A 19,354-nucleotide genomic window follows, 5' to 3' on the forward strand; every position below is an offset into this window, starting at 1 on the left:
GAAATTCAGAAATTTCTAGGGCTGAACCTGGTTGTCACCTTTCCGTGCAGTGTCTGGCCCTCTCAGGCAATACTGCATGCCTTTGTGCCCTGTAGTCCCTATGATGCCATCAAGTACAGTGTATGCTTTTGTCTTCCATTAGGGCTGGTGCCATATGGCAGAATTACTTACCTGGAATCTACTCTGAGTGAAGCAGGAAAACACCACTGAAAGAATATTCTGAGTCTAGAAAGGAAGCTAGAGCTCAAATTGAAGCAAGTACTGACTGATAGCATGAAATTCTGAAGCCTGTGGGGGAGTGGGTTAAAGTTGATTGCCTTTAGGAGAGTGGTGACATCAAAGTTGTATTTCAGGATCAACCCAGCAGAAGAATAAAGGAAAAATACAGAGAGGAGTGAAAACGCTAGAACAACTAGGTGGCTATTGCAGTAATGTAGGCCTGTGGTAACATGGTGCTGAAGGAGTGGGACTAGAAAAGAAGTGGACGCAACTGACATTGCACTGGAAGAATCATCAGGCCTTGGTAGCTGATTGTGAGTGACAGGAAGAGGGAGGAGTCAAAGATGCCTTTGTGTGTGATGAAGCTGAAAGCCATCCTGCCTGTGGACAGGCTTTTGACTAGCATAGCATAATTCAGCCTTGGGGTTTGGCAAAACCAGAATTTTCAGGTGACCAATGGAAAGATTTAGTTACTTGGGCTGCTATGTAGACCCGATTGTGGTTATTTGGAACTTAAATGGAGTGAGGTGATGTTGGAAAGAGGGCTTTACACGTGCCATCCAGGCCATTCAAAGTCTTTCTGGAACATCCAGGGGAAGATGAAGAAGTGTAGCTACCTTCTTCCTCTCTTGGCTCCAGGCACTCACTTCAGGGGGTTCACTTGTCAGCCCCACCAGTCCCCGAGCACCTTCAGGTTGGACAACTGCTGCCTCCTGACCAGCCATGCTCAGCAGATGTCAGTCTAGAGAGACTGTAGAACTCTTGTGATCTTCTCCTTGTTCTCTTTGGTCAGTGGATACTAGACTTTATGAAAGAAAGATGTTATTGGTAACTAATGAGAAATAAACACAGAAAGTGTAAGAAAATGAATAGAAAAACATGTGTGGCTCACATTTCTGCTCCTGTTGTGTTAGGCTGGTCATGACTTCCTTTTGATGCTTGTTCTGCTCTCCTGGTAGAAGTCAGTTTCCCCTTCCATGGGGCCGTCTTAGTCTGACCCTGGTCTCACTGTTTATAATGTGTACCATTTGCAGGCCCAAAAAGTTATCCCTTGATTGGACAAGGAGACTTAGTATTGAAGGTGGTGATGACCTTCAGAGACTCACAGCTGTGGTCACTGTTGTCAGGCCCCTGTGTTCTTTGTCCCCTGCTTCTTTGTCTCATCACATTGCCTTTCCAGGGCAGAGCAGAGAAGGCTGCTTCCTGGCCCTCTCTCTTCACAACATGGCTCTCTCCACAGTGGACCTCCCATGGGATTCCGTATTTTTTGTTCCTGGGAAGTAGGACTTGGGTTTCCCATTGTTTACAGGATCAAAGAAGACTGACATCCTGGAGCCTGTGAAGGGTGTTGAACCAAGGTTTTCACTTTTTCCCTATAACTTCTGCCTTCAGTAGAGTTCTGGGGAGCTTTCCCATATTCTTTTTAAAAGAATAATTTATAAAAGTCTAAAGATAATAGTTTTACAGTATCAGAATAGCTTTTACACAAGAAAATGGCGTGCGCCTGAGCGGTGTGGTAAATTACTGCCCTCTGACCATACTGTGAGGGCCTTGGAGTACGGCTCTGACTGCGCAGACCTGTAGTCAAACCCACGGCTTTTCCCACCCTCAGGCAGTTCCCCTGGGTTCCTTCGTTGTGTAGGTGAATGGGTATTCACTTCCTGTCCATTATGTCACTGTTGTGTGGGGGAAAGACTTCACTGCTCCTCAACCACCTTCTTTCCTTGGAGCAGTGCTTTTACTTAGTTCAGGAATGAATCGGAGCTGAGTCAGTGGGCGGGAATCTACGGACCAGAAAGAATACAAACACTGCCCGACCGCCCTCTCTGCAGTTTCTGTCTCACCTTTCTTGAACCCAGCTACTCATAGGGATGTAGCTGTGACTTCCACATCTGCCTTTGCTTTGCTTTGTCACAGGCCACTATCATCAGCACACTTAGATGCCCACTATGTGGTGTTTGCACTAAACTCATACTAGGCATTTGACTCAGTAGACTGAATACTGTGGAGAGTTTCACAAAGAATATCTTCACTTCTGAGTTGCATATTATTCACTATGTAGATGATTTATATCAAGTGTGTATTGCTTAGACTTTCTTATTATTAAACAAATTTTAAACTTTTAACATTTCCTTAAGTTTTTTTTCTTTTTTTACCATTTGGAATAGCAACTTACACAAAGTGAATGTACTCAGAATCTTCTGTTCCCTAGCCTTGCTCTTAAACTGCCATGTGACTTGTCCTGATACACCTGAAAAATGATGAGAAATGGGGTATGGAATCGTTTCTTTTTTAATCTGTTCTAGTATCTTCAGAATTTCTCTGAGAAGGTTTCACAGTAGTCTTAAATGACAAGGTCCTCCTAAAGGTGTTCAGTACTGATTATGCTTTCTCCACAAATAGTCATGTTTTGTTAAAAATTAACACACATCTGAGTGCATACACACACACACCAAATTGTATCTATGGTCATTTTAGCCCCTCAGTATCATTAAAGAGGCTCATAAGGCAAACTGGCAGTATTTCATTTTAGGAAGGATGTGAGCATCTATTGCTTCACTTGCCATAATATCAGGTCACTTGTAATCAACAGGAGGCATGTTCCCTGTTGGTCTTCCTTGGTGTTCTAGGAGATTTTGTTGAACTCAACTGTTGTTCAGAAACTGAACTAAACTCCTGCTAAAAGAGTCAGAGAATTGTATGAAATTGAGGGGCTTATTGGGGACAGTTTCAAAGTCTTTGTTCCTGAAAGTAAAAACATGAACATCCTGATAATATTAACTTCTGGGACCTTAATAATTTGATGTAGAAGTTGCAATAGCATCATGGCCTCCAAAGAGTTTAGAATCTTGGTAAAGTCAACCAAAGTTGCATTAGTAATTTATGGGCTTTTGTCACCTCACCTCAACTCTGAACTGTCGTGAAGCTGGTAAAGAAGCCATAATTTTGTGGTGTCTAACAGAAAGAACTAGAATTAATAAACCACACAGGGAGAACCCGAGTCTGAGCATGAAAGTACAGGCCCTAAGCACCAAGGAAAGTGCCAGAACATCATTCTATCAAACCATCTGCGCCAAAGTAATTTTTAGTACATCTGTCTTTCCTTAAAAATGATTGCGACACCTTTATCGTGGAGAAGACTTTATATAAAGGAGAAACGGAAGTGGGCATCACCAAACAAGTTGACTTAGAGGCTCCTAATTCTCTTTGTCTTAATGGTTGAGGTTGTGAGTCTGGACAATTCTTACTGAGCCTTTCATTTGAAAGGATAAGGCATTTACTCTCCAGGCTCACCAACCCTCGTTGCTTGTGCTTGGTTTCTCTAGATGTAATCCACGACTTCAGAATGGAACACTGGTGCCTTCTCCACTTCCTGTGATCCAGCCATTGGCCACTGTTTCTGTGGGGATGCCTGTAAACCACCAGAAATCAGACTCTTCGGAGATGGACTCTGACTTGTCACCCAGTTGCAGGCTCAGTGACCTGAGCAGAGGGGGCAGTTTGGAGAGTCGAAGTAGCAGTTCCCGCTCCAGAAGTCTCACTTTGGTGAGTGATGGTTTCCTTTAGTGCTTTGATGCTTTGATGTGCTGTTATTGTCTGGCTTGGCCCCAGCTCCCTCCCCTTTAAGGAAGATCTTATCAAATTCTTCTGGGTTAACTAACTTAATGTTTTTGGAATACTTACTTTGTGAAATGGCATCTAAATTTTTAATCATCTTAAATTTGCACAAATACAGAACATGATCCACAGCAGTGAAGGGAATCTCACTGCAGCCAATAACAGGGCTGCTGAGAGCTGAGACGCAGGGAGGTGCCTGACTGCAGGCAGGGCCAGATGCTTTCAGTTCAAAAGACCAGAAGGAAGAGAAGCTCCTCACATGATAAAAACAAGTTCACTTTAAAACAGATTTTTCACTCCTTTACAAATATAAATGCTTTCGTATCCCTTTCTCTCAGAATCCAGACTCCTACATATCATCAATAGGCTTGGGAACTTTCATAAAAAGAGTTAGTTTTAAAGTTAAGAGATGACCTTTTAGCACTCCCCACCCCTCAGTATTCATCTTTCAGGATGGAGACCTTTATATTCACAGAGGGCAGGACAGGAGAGAATTAGCCTTGGGCTTTGCTAATAAGGGTCTATTGTCCATCTCAATTCCATCTCCTGGTGGGAACATTTTCTGTCAGATACTCTGAGCCCTAAAATTAACCCACATTATGCTGAATATAATAAAAAGATATGTACACTACAGAGGGCAGTTAATAGCAAGATAGAATTTAATCGATTTCTACTTGCATATTTTCTTTTTTTAAGTCATCATGGAAGTGTGTAACAAATAGTATTTGATTGACTCACTGAAAGAAAAATATACTACAAATTACTCTCTGAAAATATGAGAACCCACAAATCCTTAAGAATGGAGAATTAGGTACTAATTTTTTAATTAAAAACTATATAAAGAACATGTAGGAAAGACAAATGAATACTGCAGTAGTTCATGAGTGTTCTTTATAGCACAGTCGCGAGGCATTTGTGCTCCGATATAGAAGGGCATGTCTAAGCTTGCTGTGCCCAGCTCTGGGCAGTGGTCTAAAAGGCTGTCATGTGTGTGTGTGTGTGTGTGTGTGTGTGTGTGTGTGTGTGTGTGTTCGTGCTCATGGAATGAATCTGAGTGATCATCAGATGGCTGAGGTGTCTAAGGAAATGGGTATAGTGAGTGCATCAGGAGTCAGGGTGCTCAAATTATTTTTTTGCCTTTCACATTCATTTTTATGTATCCTGCCCTCTTTTGATAGAGAACCAAAATAACACATACTGTCCATTTTCTCTTGGGGGAGAATGTGATCCCAAGATGTCCAGTGCCTTGGCCTTGGGGAAGGAACATTGCTACTTTCAGTCTCCATTCTAGTGTTACAGGGTCTATCCTTCATATTAACCAGTTAATGCCCACTTTTCCCAAACATGCTCAGATAAAACCTGATTGCTCTCTGCAAGCACACCCATTGCTGAGTGGCATTCACTGACTGCTCTAGGTGACCTGCTCTGTCTTTTGTGTGTGTGGTTTATACATCTGCTCAAGTGTGGAAGCACTGTCCTGGGTGTCGTGGAGCCTGCATGCTGGTGACTGTGATCCATTGTGACAGGACCAGCTGCTGCAGATTGGCTTCCCCACAGCACAGTCCAAGATGGAGGTTAGGACTGTTTCTGGGATCAGTGTCTGGAAGGAAAGGAGGCCAGACAGTGGAGAGGGAAGTCAAGCTGTGAGATAGACCTGATGAGGGCCTTAGCTCTTGCTTGGAGAGCTCTGGGGCTGGGATAGGCCCTCAGTTGTCCTCAGTTGGGTCAAATGGCGACTTTGTACCCACTCAGTGATCAGCCTTTGGATGTAGAACCTCTTTGGAAGGAGGCATGACCTTGACAAGACAGTTTCTTTCAGCTCAAGGCAGTCCCCAAAGAGACTGACAGCTGAAGGCCACCTTCCATCAGCACTCCCATCCGATGGGAGACCACTTCCCTCATTTCCAATGGGTGAGCTGGGCCAAGTGTCACACTGACTGTCAGAAAAGTTGAGCAACAAGTAGAAAGAGGTGTCTTAGAGGGATTGAAGCTGCTGGAGTGCCTGCCAGATGTTTTACCTGGAAGAAGCAAGTCTGGAAAATGAATTCAGGGAGCTTACAGGATATTGCCTTATAGAATTCAACTCTTCCTAGGTTGCATGTGTAGGTAAATGAGACTTTAAAGTCTGTCATCTGGTGAATTTGGAGAATACGCATCATGTTGACTCTTTGTCAAGATGTCATACCCAAGAATACATCTTTAGAGACAAAAAGCTCTTGTTTGAAAGGAAGCCTTGTGTTGCTTTCTTCTTTACTAACTAATCACTATCCTGAAAATCAGCTAGACAAGGGTATCAGAGACATGATTGGATTCAGATTCAAATTTGTCTCCCTTTGTAACCCGGGAAAAGTTATTTAATTACCATCTTCATTAGTTATTTCTTTTCTTCATTAGTTTAAAAAAAGGGTGAGAAACATAATAATCCTTTCTCAGGGGAAGTGTGTGTGTTTGTGTACACACACATAAACAATTAAATGTCTGCCATCTAACAGTGCTTATAATACCAGCTTCTCTTTTCTGAGTGCCCTGTAGCTTCTGGTTGATCATAATCCCACTTCATCCTGCCACCATCGTCTTGTTTGGATCCATTTCCACCTGTTATATCTCTGTCTCTTATGAGTAATCTGAATTTTGTTCTTTGATCACCAAAGATGAAATGGTAAAAGGAAGACACTCATCTCCCCAATAACTCACCATTTCTTAGTTCTGCCAGTTTTGCTATGGGCATCACTTTGAATTTAAATTAAAGAATGCCTATCTTCTACAGTTCTTTTCTCTCCAGTAAAAGCTTAAAATAATACTGTGACATGTTTGATTCACCTGTGTATTCATCATTGTGTAGGACAAAGTGGAAACAGCATTACGGATTCTACTTTTATGAAGTATATAACTAAATTATATTCTCATGATATGTGCTTGGTTGCATGCAGTCATTCTGCCACACAGCCCATTTGACTTCCTGTGTCTCTGTCTGTCGGAGAACACACTCCAGGGCTGTTCTGGTACCTTCTTGTTAGACCTGGTGAGTGTTTCCTAGCATTTTCCTTAATGGAAAATCATAGGGCTAACTTTAGTTGTCATTAGTTGTTATTCCACAGTTGTGAATTTCCCTTAGATAGAACAGGCTCACTGAGAAAATTTGACATTTAATTTTCAGTGGCAACTAAAGTTTTCCAAACAACCATGGACCATTTGCCTTTTCCTAAGCCCTCTCTTAGCATCCAGACACCCTTGAACCAGTGACATATCTGTACTAGTACAAGATCTATAAACTTTAAAAAAAAATTTACCCTCAAATTCTACATTTTGGGGAGTCTAAATTTGGAGAGGAGCTATATGTTTTTATTCTAAATTACTGGGTCTTTTTATGACTTGTCTCTTTAGAGGGAGAATCAACCTTAATAGTTTCTCCACTTGCTGTCCTTTAATTCTTGACCCCATAAAAGATTAGTTACAGTGTTTTTAGGCCTCTAAATTGTATGGTATTAAATGTACCTCTTGGAGGACTCTTTAAGTAAAAGATAACCTAGTTCCAATTAGAAGTTTTTCTTTTAAGCAAAGGTTTATTTTTAAAAGAAGATAAAAGACTAATGCCTGCGTTACATGAGAATATCCTCAAATTTTTAAACACCACTTGAAATATTGCCTAGGATATGAGAGATCTTTGCTCTTTAGGAACTTTTCTCCTCAGCCAATGCAAATTAAAAATTAAAACAGCTGCTTAAATAGGATTGCTGTGGCTATCCATATAGGGAAGTGTGTGACGTCTTTATCATTCAAGAGAGTCAGTGTGTTTATGTATTTTGTTTTTCTTATAAGGAATTTTTCCTCTGAACCTTTTCTAATGAAAGGTATAGTTAGAACAAAAACAAACTGGCTAAATCCTGAAATACTTGACTGGGAGGATGTCTTCTGAATGTGTTTTTCCTTTGAAATTTAAGAAGCTTTCATACAATACAAGGCAGCATACCTTTGCAAAGTTGGCAGTGTGATTTTGCAAGTACTACCTCCAGAGGTGACACAGATTGAAAATAAAAGGTTCAAGAAGGATTCAGAGGCCTTCATGGTGACAGTTCTTTAAGGTGACAAAAGAAGCTTGGGTTGTGAGGTTGCCTATGTTCTTAACCCCTTAAGGCCAGTATCTCAAACACTCATGTAGCTCTTAAACACTTGGGTGCCACCACCAGGGACGGGATGCGGCCTCCTGCCAGAGTCCATAGGTCTGTATTCGGCCTGGGGCCCTGCCGCATCTGGAGCTCCCTCTATGGAAGAACATGCTTTGGCTAGGTGAAGAGTGGGAAGCTCTTACTACTCACAGTTCTTAAGAAATTAAGTGATATATGTGCTTCTTTAGGGTGGATTGGAAACATCCAGAATCCCCAAACATACTTCCTGTTCATTTTGATCTGTAACGTGAGCAAAAACAATGGCCCAAATTCAGTGTTGAGTTTTTGGAGAATTAATAGTCAATGAACTACCTTGGAACCCTCCTTCTCACTCAGCTGACAAATGTTGTGGCCCCAAAGTCACATACTGAGTCTGTGAATAAATAGCAGTTGTCAGCTCCTGATTAATCTCTTCCTTCTCCAGAGCCTTCGGTGTCTTTTGGCCACACCCATGTAGTCATGGAGTGAGAAGGAAAAGCCAGCCGTGGTGAACGCCATCTTCATTGTCAGCTAGGACTGGGGTCTCAGGAGTACACTAGAAATCTGACACACTTGTCGCTAGATGATCTCAAGAAGGGAAAACAGAACAGAGGAAAGGAGTAGCAGACTGCTCAGTAGTAACACCATCTTCCTTTCAGTTCTGTCTCTTTACCCAGATTAAACCCAAAACTTGCTGGTCAAAGCAGTCATTTTAAGATGAAGCTTACATAAGTTTTTAATAAAAGTTCAATAAACATTTAATAACTGCTTACTACATACAACAATTGATCGACGATAGAATAAAATCCAGTTTTAATCTTTTCAGGAACTCACAGTTCAGGGGCAAGAGAGCTGTGCAAAACTCTTAGGACAGTGTAGCCCAAGCTTACAAGGGGTCTGGGCGATGCCACGCACTTATGGCAGTTGCATCTCAATTAAGGTCTCTGTCACATTGCCAGTTCAAAGTTCAGTGCAGCCACGAAGCCCAGCTGTGATCCTTCAAACCCATTATTCTTAGATCTGTAATCAAAGTTGTACACATATCTCATCCCTCAGTGGTTTGTTTGTGTCTCTTTCCGGCCAGAAGTACAGGTTTAAGTTAGCCCTAGTGAAAAATTACAACAATGACTAGTTAGAAATAACCGTAATTAAACCCTGTGCTGAAACTGTGGGAAACACCACATGCACTCAGGGTCTTTCTCATGAGACTGCCAAAGTCAGCATAGCATTTAGAGCTATGTGAGGAACCACAAAGGGGCTGACTTGTTTTCTTCATTCTGCCCCTATTCTGTTTCAGCTGCAGAGCATTCTCTCATCAGTTTAGATTATTCCATCAATAATACCTTGCTCAAGTGTCAGGGAGATCATTCTGGTGTCTGTGAGAAGAAAATGTGAACATCAAATCACACTCCTCCAAAACAAATACCCAAGGCTGCCTGCCTTGGAGGCTGCTGGTTAAGAAATCTCAAGAAATATTTTTACAGTGTGGTGTTGCAGCAGCAGGGTGGGGGGAATAAGGGGACTAAATGGTGATGGAAAAAATACAATGAAAAAGAAAAGAAATATTTTTAGGCATGACAATCTCTTTACGATGTGTTTGTTTGCTTGCTGGTTTGTTCAGAATAAAGATGAGCTGTGCTGGTTCTTTTTTCCTCCCTCACAATGAGCTGCCACCATGGTCTCAATCTACAGTGAAAGCAAATATCTCTGTTTAAAAGAAAAACAAAAGAAAAGAAAGAAGCCTAAGAACTTAATTAATTTAGTAGTTTTTGGAGGTGGAGGTGAGTTTAGTGTGAGTATTTTAAGCCTTTTAAACTTTTTGTTCAAACAAACAAAGGTTTTTTTTATCATTTCCCCCCAAAATGAAAACCCCCATTCCACATCCGCGCTCCCACAGGCGTATCTAGGCCCTCGACTTTTATAACTTTTGGCAGCATTTGCTGAAAGGTTTGCTGTCACCTGGTCTGGGTGCTCCTCTCTGCGCTCCACTGGGACTGGGGGACATCTCCCGCCGTCTTGTGCGGGGGAGCAGGTGTCAGCTCTGCGGGATGTGGTCCTCCCTGTCGAGCCTTGTGCGGGGGAGCAGGTGTCAGCTCTGCGGGATGTGGTCCTCCCTGTCGAGCCTTGTGCGGGGGAGCAGGTGTCAGCTCTGCGGGATGTGGTCCTCCCTGTCGAGCCTTGTGCGGGGGAGCAGGTGTCAGCTCTGCGGGATGTGGTCCTCCCTGTCGAGCCTTGTGCGGGGGAGCAGGTGTCAGCTCTGCGGGATGTGGTCCTCCCTGTCGAGCCTTGTGCGGGGGAGCAGGTGTCAGCTCTGCGGGGTGTGGTCCTCCCTGTCGAGCCTTGTGCGGGGGAGCAGGTGTCAGCTCTGCGGGATGTGGTCCTCCCTGTCGAGCCTTGTGCGGGGGAGCAGGTGTCAGCTCTGCGGGATGTGGTCCTCCCTGTCGAGCCTTGTGCGGGGGAGCAGGTGTCAGCTCTGCGGGATGTGGTCCTCCCTGTCGAGCCTTGTGCGGGGGAGCAGGTGTCAGCTCTGCGGGATGTGGTCCTCCCTGTCGAGCCTTGTGCGGGGGAGCAGGTGTCAGCTCTGCGGGGTGTGGTCCTCCCTGTCGAGCCTTGTGCAGCAGGTACACGTTTCCTTCGGCAGGTTCAGCACTTTGAATTTTCTACTCTGAACTTTTCGACTAATGAACATAGTAGAAATTCATTCCTCACAATCATACATATGATCATACAGTATGTAGAAATGTACATACTTTTTCCCTTGAAAACTTGTACCCTTTACCCGAGGTCAACATGGCAGGCAGATTGGGTGGAGTTTAGTTTCCTATGGAATTCTTTTAAGCATCTAGAGATTTGTAGCCTTAAAGAGCTTCCTTTTGCTCCACAGCCCAAATTGGTACATTAAAAACACCATTTATGGAAAGGAAATTTTTAAAAACTTCTGCTATCAGTCTGTTGCTACCTTCCAAAGAAAGCTACTGTTTTTGTTCATCCTCATTTCCTGTCCACTTAGTTCTTTGGGAACCAAGGTAACAAGTTCCACTTCCAAAAGCACCAGTGAAGCAGGCACCCTCCCTGCTAGGACTCGGGCTTTCTTCCCTCCTTCATGTGGGCCTCTCGGCTGCTGCCTTGCCTTTTTGGTTTTTTTTTAATATACATTAAGACATATACATTTAAATATACATTGACACAGCTTCACTAAGATATGTCACATACCATACAATTCACCCATTTAAAATGTGCCACTCAGTGGTTTTTAGTAATTCAGAGTTTTGCAACCATCATCACATTTAGAACATTAGAACATTTCCATTACCCCCCAAAAACCCTGACCAGGTAGCAGGCCCTCCCCATTGCCCTCCGACTCGCAGGCGCTGTAGGTTTGCATGTTCAGGCAGCCTTGCTTTTCATGCTCTACCTCTTCCCCAGGGCCTTCCTCTGTAACGTGCCTGTCTGAGAAAGGCAGCGGCAGTGTCTCCTGGGAACGGGGGATAGACAGGAACACTCTTGGACAAGGGCCACGTGCCTCTTTTCTGTCCTTGAATACCCTGCTCCCCTGCCTTTGGCACCAGGGTTTTTCCCTGTTTTTACTTTCTTTCCTCTCCCTGGTGCAAGCAGAGTCCAGGGTCACTGGGAGGGCTGCTTCGTATTTGGGGAATTAGGCAACAGACCTAACCCACAGCATGTTTGGCCCTGCCCCTTAGGTAGGGCTCAAGGCCAGGCTGATCACAAAGAAGGTGCTTGAGGATACATTCCAGTCACCCTAGGCATTTTCTGGCCTCTAACCTGAGAGAAACCTCCAACAGGTTGAGGATGCAAGAGTCTGCCTTCCAGGACCTGGGACTCTGCTCACGGAGCAGCGGCCTGGTTAAAACTGACTTGGGGCTCACATTACACAAGGACACAGGTAAAACCACGAGCTTTAGGAATGCCAGGGTCAGGTGTGTGAGGCCTGTGCAGGTGTCCAAACATGGGTCTCGGATTCATATGTGATGAGTAAGGGAAACAAGTAGAACACAAAAATGAGCATAGCGCTAGTTCTAGTCTCGGCCCCTCTACGAAATAGTTATACAAGCCTTGGAAAATCATTTCATTGCCTCTGAATCCAGTTTTCACATTTTCCAGTGAGGCAGCTGGACCAACTGATCTCTGTGTTATGTCTTTCAGCCTACGAGTCTTACACTTTTTGACAGAACATGAACAGTTGTGTAGGACGTCTGTTCCTAAGCTTATTTTCCAAATGAAAGCTTATGTTGGGACTCCTTGCTTTTTTAGGTTGGATTAAATGCATGGGTTTATATGCTCCATTCTTACTTTTCCCTCTCCCTTAATGTGGGAAGTCGGCGTGTGACTTAAACCGCGGGCCAGTTACCCACTTAATTCTACTGTCTATACAGCCAGAAGGAGATTATTATACCTAACCAAGGTAGATTATAAAAAAACTTGTGAGTAACCCCACTGAAACACTGAATGGGAAGGTCAGAGTAGAAAGGGCAGAGAGCATGAATTATTTCCCTAAACTTTTAATTCAACAAATAGTTGTGGTAATGGACTTGTTGTTGTTGTTATTATCATGGTATATTAACAGCATCTATGATGGTTGTAGTTGTTAATTACAGGGATCTGTGTTACACCAAGAGCTCTGATGGTTTTAGAGTCGCAAGGCTTCTTTGTTGAGTCACTGTGGTAAACCATTCCACATGGGGACAGGGTCATCCAGCCAGAATAAGGTGTGGTGAGAAAAGATGAGGCAGGAAGGTTCTCTTGCCACACACTGTGGCAAGATCATCCTCCAGATGATCCCACCAATCTGCAAGAAACTCTAGAAGACTCACAAAATGAATAGCATTGCTGGATTTCTTATGAAAATTCCATATTCTCATCGCCAGAGGGCCGAAACAGACAGACCTGGTGAGGAAGAGTGATATTTTGGTCACAGTGACCATGTGCTAGACACCAGACGACCTCAAGTTCCACGGACAGTTCACAGACATATCAGACATGAATTTTCCTTTACGTGTTAAGTCTGGCAGAAGTAAAAAGCATGGGTGATGAACAACTATAGTAAAAAATAAAATGTTATATGGATTGATTATACTTTTTACTTTTTTATTGTTGACGCTACTCCACACGTTCCCCATTTTCCTCCCCTTTGCCCCCCCATCCAGTCTCCACCCCCGCCTTTGCCACATTTATTGTCTGTGTCCATGATTGTACTTTTTATAAAAAAGATTTGATTTATTTATTTTTAGAGAGAGGATGAGGGAGAAAGAGAGGGAGAGAAACATCAATGTGTGGTTGCCTCTCACACGGCCCCTACTGGGGACTTGGCCCACAACCCAGGCATGTGCCCCTACTGGGAATGGAATTGGCGACCCTTTTGTTCATAGGCCAGCACTCAATCCACTGAGCCACCATAGCCAGAGCTCATTATACTTTTTCAGTATCTCTGAAATCATCTACTTGTCTTGATTCCCATTACACTACAGTAGTTTAGGTGACCTTTAGCTCTTATCTAAATGTTTTTAGTATTTTCAACACTATAACCCACATGACTCTCCAAAACACATACCTAACTACCCCTTGTCCCTTTTTAACTCTCAACCTATTTCTTTTACATGATTGATGTATTTTATTTCCTCTCAGACTTTTTCCAGATCAGACCTCCTTCACTAAAAGTGTGGATTGATTCCCATGCTGTATGTGTCCATTAACCTCACTTCCACACTCTAAAGTAGTTGCCTGTTTTCTTATCCAAAGCCCTCATTAGATGGCCCACTAACAGCAAGAACATTGTTGACACTGTTGTATTTACATTGTGCAATGCTTAGTAGATGCTCAAGTAGTTGAATCTATGATTTGGTAGATGCTGTGAGAATAGGCTGGAGGTGTGGTGATGGTTAAATTGGGCCATGAATAATAGGTAAGATGTGGCTCTGCAGAGATGGGCACAGCAAATGATTTGATTTAATTATAGAGCAAGAGCTCCCAAACTATAGCCTGTAGACCAAATCTGGTTCCAAACCTGTTTTCTCAAATAAAGTTTTATTGTAACAAAGGTAGGTTTGTTCATCATCAACGTATCTATAACTTTCACACTACATTGACAGAGTTCAGTCATTGCTACCATAAAGCTTGCAAAGCCCACATTTACTATCTGCTCTTTACAGAAGAGGTTTGTCACCGCTGCAGTAGACTGTAAAAGAGAGAGTAGTAGGAGGTGAAGTTTGAAAGGAAGGTAGGTGGGGCCAGATCAGGAAATCTCAAAGTACAAACTTCTTAGTCTTATGTTCTATAGATATAGAGGATTGCTAAGATTATGAGATTGCTGTGTTTTCTTTTTAACCTATTCTTCTTTTCTCTGGTCCAGTGCTCAGCTAAAAAGTATTAAATCAGGAATATTTTGAGCCCATTTTCCTTTAAAGGATCTTGCCAATGCCCCTCATACTGACCTTGTTATTATAGTGAATATCAAAGGTCTCAGGGACTATACAACTGCCAAATGTGTAAATTAATAAAATTACAGAGATCTAGTTAATATGAAATTGTTCTAATTGCAGCTGAAAAAAATTCTTAAAATCAGTATGTTCCCCCCACCCCACTCCCAGCAAGTCTCAGGAAAGGCAGAACAAGAAAACATGCTATGAACCCAAATCTTAAGGCACGTTGTTTCAAAAGTTAAAATTTTTTAAAGTTTTACAAAATCTGATTCCAATAAAAGGAAAATTATAGGCCAGCCTGTCTTGTGACTATAAATGCAGAAATTCTAGACAAATCAAATTAGTACACCAAGGAAAACATGATAACCAAGCTGGACTTGTTCCAGAATGCAAGTTTGGTTTGATATTTAAAAACCAATCATTGGAATTCAGTTAATTAACATGATAAGAAAACGTATATGATCAATCTCTCCTCAGTCTGGGCACTACTGACATTCTGGGCCAGATTAGTCTTTATGGGGGAGGTGTCCTGTGCGTCGTAGGATGTCTAGCATCTCATACCACTGGCACAGCTGTGACAACGAAAAACGTCTCCAGACATTGCCAAGTGCCACATGGGGGGTAAAGTCACCCCCAAATAAGAACCACTCCATAAAGGAAGAAAAAGGACCTGACAAAATTAAAAATCCATTCATTATTTTGAAAACAAACACACTTAGCAGATTAGAAATAGAAGAAAACTTTCTTAATCTGATAGAGATAATTTTAAAAGAAACCCCCATCAGGTATTAATGGTAAAGTATTGAAAGCTTTTTCCCTGATACAGGGACAAAGGTGCCACTTCCATTCACCTGCCTGGGGACCCAGCCAGTGCAATATGGCAGAATGAAAAAAATGAATGAATGGCATAAGAATGGAAGGGAGAAAATAAAATTCTCTCATTTGTAGACACTGTTGTATATATAGAAGATTGAAAAGAATCTAAAGATAAATATAATTAGTTACACAGCAGATTTGTTAAATTTGCATAAGGTCAGTGTACTTTGTGTTTCTATATGCCAGCAATAATTAGAAAAATTTAAAAGTGATAACACTTATAATTGCACCAAAAAACATTAAATACCTAAGAAGACATAAGATGAAAATGGTAAACTCTCTCACTGGAAAGCACAGAATAGTGAGCGGAACGAGAGAACCCGGTCAGTGCCTGTCACACTCAGTGCATCTGCATCACCCAGAGGCTGTGCTGAGACACCAACCGAAGGCCCACCCCTCAGCGTTTGTGACTCCGTAGACCTGAGACGCCGCAGGGGAACTGGTGTTTCTGACAAGTTCCCAGGTGCTGCTGCTGCCGGTTGAGATCACACACGTTGAGTTAGCACACTACTCTCAGCACATGAGGGCGTACTCTTTATTTGTGGATTTGAAAATATTGTAAAACATCAGTACTCCTCAATGCGATTAACTTCTGTGCAGTCCCAAAGTCCCCGCAGGGAGAAACTGACAGGCTGATACCAACATTCATATGGGATTAAAAGGGGCCAAGAAGAGCTAGCACAGATTTGAAGAGCAGCAAAACCAGAGGGAGGGCCGTAAAGGAGCAAATATTGACACTTACTATAAAGTTATAATAACTAAAAGTGTTTACAGGTATACAAACAGACAAGTAGACAAATGAACATAAAAGGGAATTCACAAACAGACCCCCACGTGCACTGCCACCTGATTCACAACCACGGAGACCTGCGGCGGAGCCGGGGCCCACTTAGAAGGCAATGGATCGCAGCCTCACATCAGACCCAAAGTTCATTCCAGGCGGACTGTAGCACTAAGTGTTGAAGAGTAAAGGCAGTGATGCTTCTGGAACAAAACCCTGGGGAATATTTTCATGACCATGCAGTGGGTAGTGATTTCCTAAACAGGACACCAAAAGCTCCAGTCATGAAAGAAAAGATTGATACAGTGTACCACATTAAAATTAAGAACTAGTTGTTAAAAGACCCTATTAAGAGAGAGAAACACAGGCCAGTGAGAAGATTGTTGCAATAAATATATTCGAAAACAGATTTGTATCCAGTGTGGATAATCCTATAAATTATTTTTAAGACAATTTACAGAAAAATAGACAAAAGACTTGAACAGGATCTTCATAAGGGGAACTCCAAATGGCCAGTTAAATATTATGGAAAACAGTTGCTCGGCACCATTGATCTCCTTGGGACCGGACTGGAAGTCAGAACGAGACACTCACACATGCCTGTCACACAGGGTCTCAGAGCACGCAGCCCTGCAGGAGGGACTGTAAATGGGTACAGCCACTCGGAGGACTGTGTGGCTGTACCTACCAAAGCAAACATGTATCTTATGAGCCAGCAATTGTATAAAGGCTTATAGCCAATGGCTATGTATTGCTTATCTTCCCTAGCAGTCTTCTGTTCTGTCACCTCACTTACATGCCATAGATACCCCTCTAGCAATATTCACTCTGTACTCCAACCTAACCCTTGCTGCAGAGAGTTTCCTGGGTCATCATTCCTTCAGCTCCTATGGCCAGGCTGGTTTGAGAAATTTGCATGTATTCTTGTGTTAATTATCCCCCAAACATGTATATACTTGCCTTAAAGAAAAACTACTCAAGTTGTGGAGGCCTCAGGCCTTGTGACGGGCCTGGGAGTTAGATGCTGTGGGATGCTTTGGGTGGGAGGGCATGTGAGCCCCTCTACAGCACAGCACGTAGGAAGCATTACTCTGTGCCACATGGGCCAGCTCTTAGTCACCTCGGCTTTCCACTATTTTTTTGCTGTTTTATCAACATTCATGAGCAAAGTATAGAGGCAAATAGTTTTATAAAGTTTATGGTATAAGGTTTATGGAAGGCACCAGTCTTCCATGAATCCCTCTCCCATCCCACCATAGGCAACAACTTTTAATTCATACCTGTTTTTTGTTGTTTAACGTTATTTTCCCCTCTTCTTAACATTTGAATATGTCTGTTTTAAGCATTTTTGTATGTGTGTACATACAAAGTATGCATATATTTAAATCATCAAGACAACTATTTTTCTGTATGCACTATTTCACTTAACATTGTATTCCTGTAATCTGTAAAAGCCAGTTAACAAACACAGCTGTCACAGTCAGTAGTCACGGAAAAAAGACTACATATAAAAGCAGTTATAATAACTATACAAAAGCAAAATGCACAGTGACTTGCACATGTTACCTGTGCAAAATACGTGTGCATGTGAGCAAGCACTCGAAGGGGACAATGAAACATGAAACTTTGGTGGAGAGGAAGAAAAGCATTATATCCTTTTGAAAACACCATTTTAAATGGCTATATAATATTCTATCTGTGAATGTACCATGATTTATTTAATCATAATACCCTCACTATTGAACATTTTAGTTGTTTCTTGTTTTGCTTATTTTCTTGCCACTATAAACACTAATATAACTAATAATTTTTTTTTGTGTGTGTGTATGTACTGCTACAGGTAAAATGACTCATAAGTATATGCTTTCACGGCTTTAGTGTTTTTCTGTGGTTAATAATTGTTTTCATTTTATTTGCTTTCTTCGTGTTCTGTGTAGCCCTTTGGCCTGCTCTGAGTTGGACTGGTCATTCACTGCAGGGCTGACATCCTGAGGCACTACTATTATCCTGGGACTTCCTGCCACCCTCCTGTTTTTTGGCTCCTATATCTTTTCTTGGTCCCCTCCTTTGTCCCTGCAGCAAATTCCTGAGAAAGGCAGATGCGGGAGATATGTTGTTTAGAACTGGCATGTCTTAAAAGCATCTTCATTCTACCTTAACTTAAATTTGGTTAGATATAAAATTAGAGTTCTGAAGTTGTTCAGGGTTTTTTATTTTAAATCATTTTTTTATTTTTCAGTTACAGCTGACATACAATATTACATTAGTTTCAGGTGTATACCTCAGTGACTAGACATTTATAACTTACTAAGTGATCATCCCAATAAATCTCATCTACATCTGGCACCATACATAGTTATTAGAATATTACTGACTATACCCCTATGATGTATTTTACATCCCCATGACTATTCTGTAACTACCAATTTGTACTTCTTAATCATTTCACATCTTTTAAACCATCCCTCCAATGTCCCTCCCATCTGGCAGCCATCAAAATGTTCTCTGTATCTATGAGTCTATTTCTGTTTTGTTTTTTCATTTCTTTTTAGAGTCAATCGACGATAGATATGTATTTATTGCCATTTTATTGTTGACTTTTTAATCTTTTTTTCTACTTCTTAAAGAAGACCCTTTAACATTTCATGTGATACTGGTTTGATGATGAAGAACTCCTTTAGCTTTTTCTTATCTGGGAAGCTCTTTATTTGTCCTTCAGTTCTTAATGATAGCTTTGCTGGGTGCAGAGATCTTAGTTGTAGGTCCTTGCTTTTCATCATTTTGACTATTTCTTGACAGTCCCTTCTGACCTGCAAAGTTTCTGTTGAGAAATCAGTTGAGGGTCTTATGCGAGTTAGTTACCTTTGTAGGTAACTAACTGTTCTTCTCTGCATGATTTTAAGATTTTTGTTTTTAATATTTTGCATTTTAATTATGATGTGTCTTGGTGTGGGTATCTTTGGGTTCATTTTGCTTGGGACTCTGCACTTCCTGGACCAGTATGTCTATTTCCTTTATCAGGTTAAGGAAGTTTTCTATCATGATTATTTCAAATAATTTTCACTTTCTTTCTCTCTCCTCCTTCTGCACTCCCATGATGTCAATGTTAGTACACTTGAAGTTGTCCCAGAGGTTCCTTACACTATCCTCACTTTTTTTATTCTTTTTTTTTGCTGTTCTGATTTGGGCGTTTTTTACTTCCTTATATTCCAAATCACAGTTTAGATTCTTGGGTTCATCTAGAACCCAATAGAGTAGATATTACATCATCTACTCTA

The 19,354-nt window shown here is 41.9% G+C and overlaps 1 protein-coding gene across 1 annotated transcript in view; it reads left to right on the forward strand.

The window, feature by feature from the left end:
* The window catches only part of PROSER2 (proline and serine rich 2), a 40,810-nt gene that overhangs the window by 14,252 nt on the left and 7,204 nt on the right, over nt 1–19,354 (forward strand). The window contains exon 2 of the mRNA XM_037155185.2: nt 3,546–3,765. Coding sequence (XP_037011080.2) covers nt 3,628–3,765 — 138 coding nt within the window. The 5' untranslated portion in view covers nt 3,546–3,627. The remainder of the gene's footprint in view (nt 1–3,545; nt 3,766–19,354) is intronic.

The sequence above is a fragment of the Artibeus jamaicensis genome, unplaced genomic scaffold (genome assembly GCF_021234435.1).
Source record: "Artibeus jamaicensis isolate MK-2021 breed Jamaican fruit bat unplaced genomic scaffold, CSHL_Jam_final contig_426, whole genome shotgun sequence".
Lineage (NCBI taxonomy): Eukaryota > Metazoa > Chordata > Mammalia > Chiroptera > Phyllostomidae > Artibeus > Artibeus jamaicensis.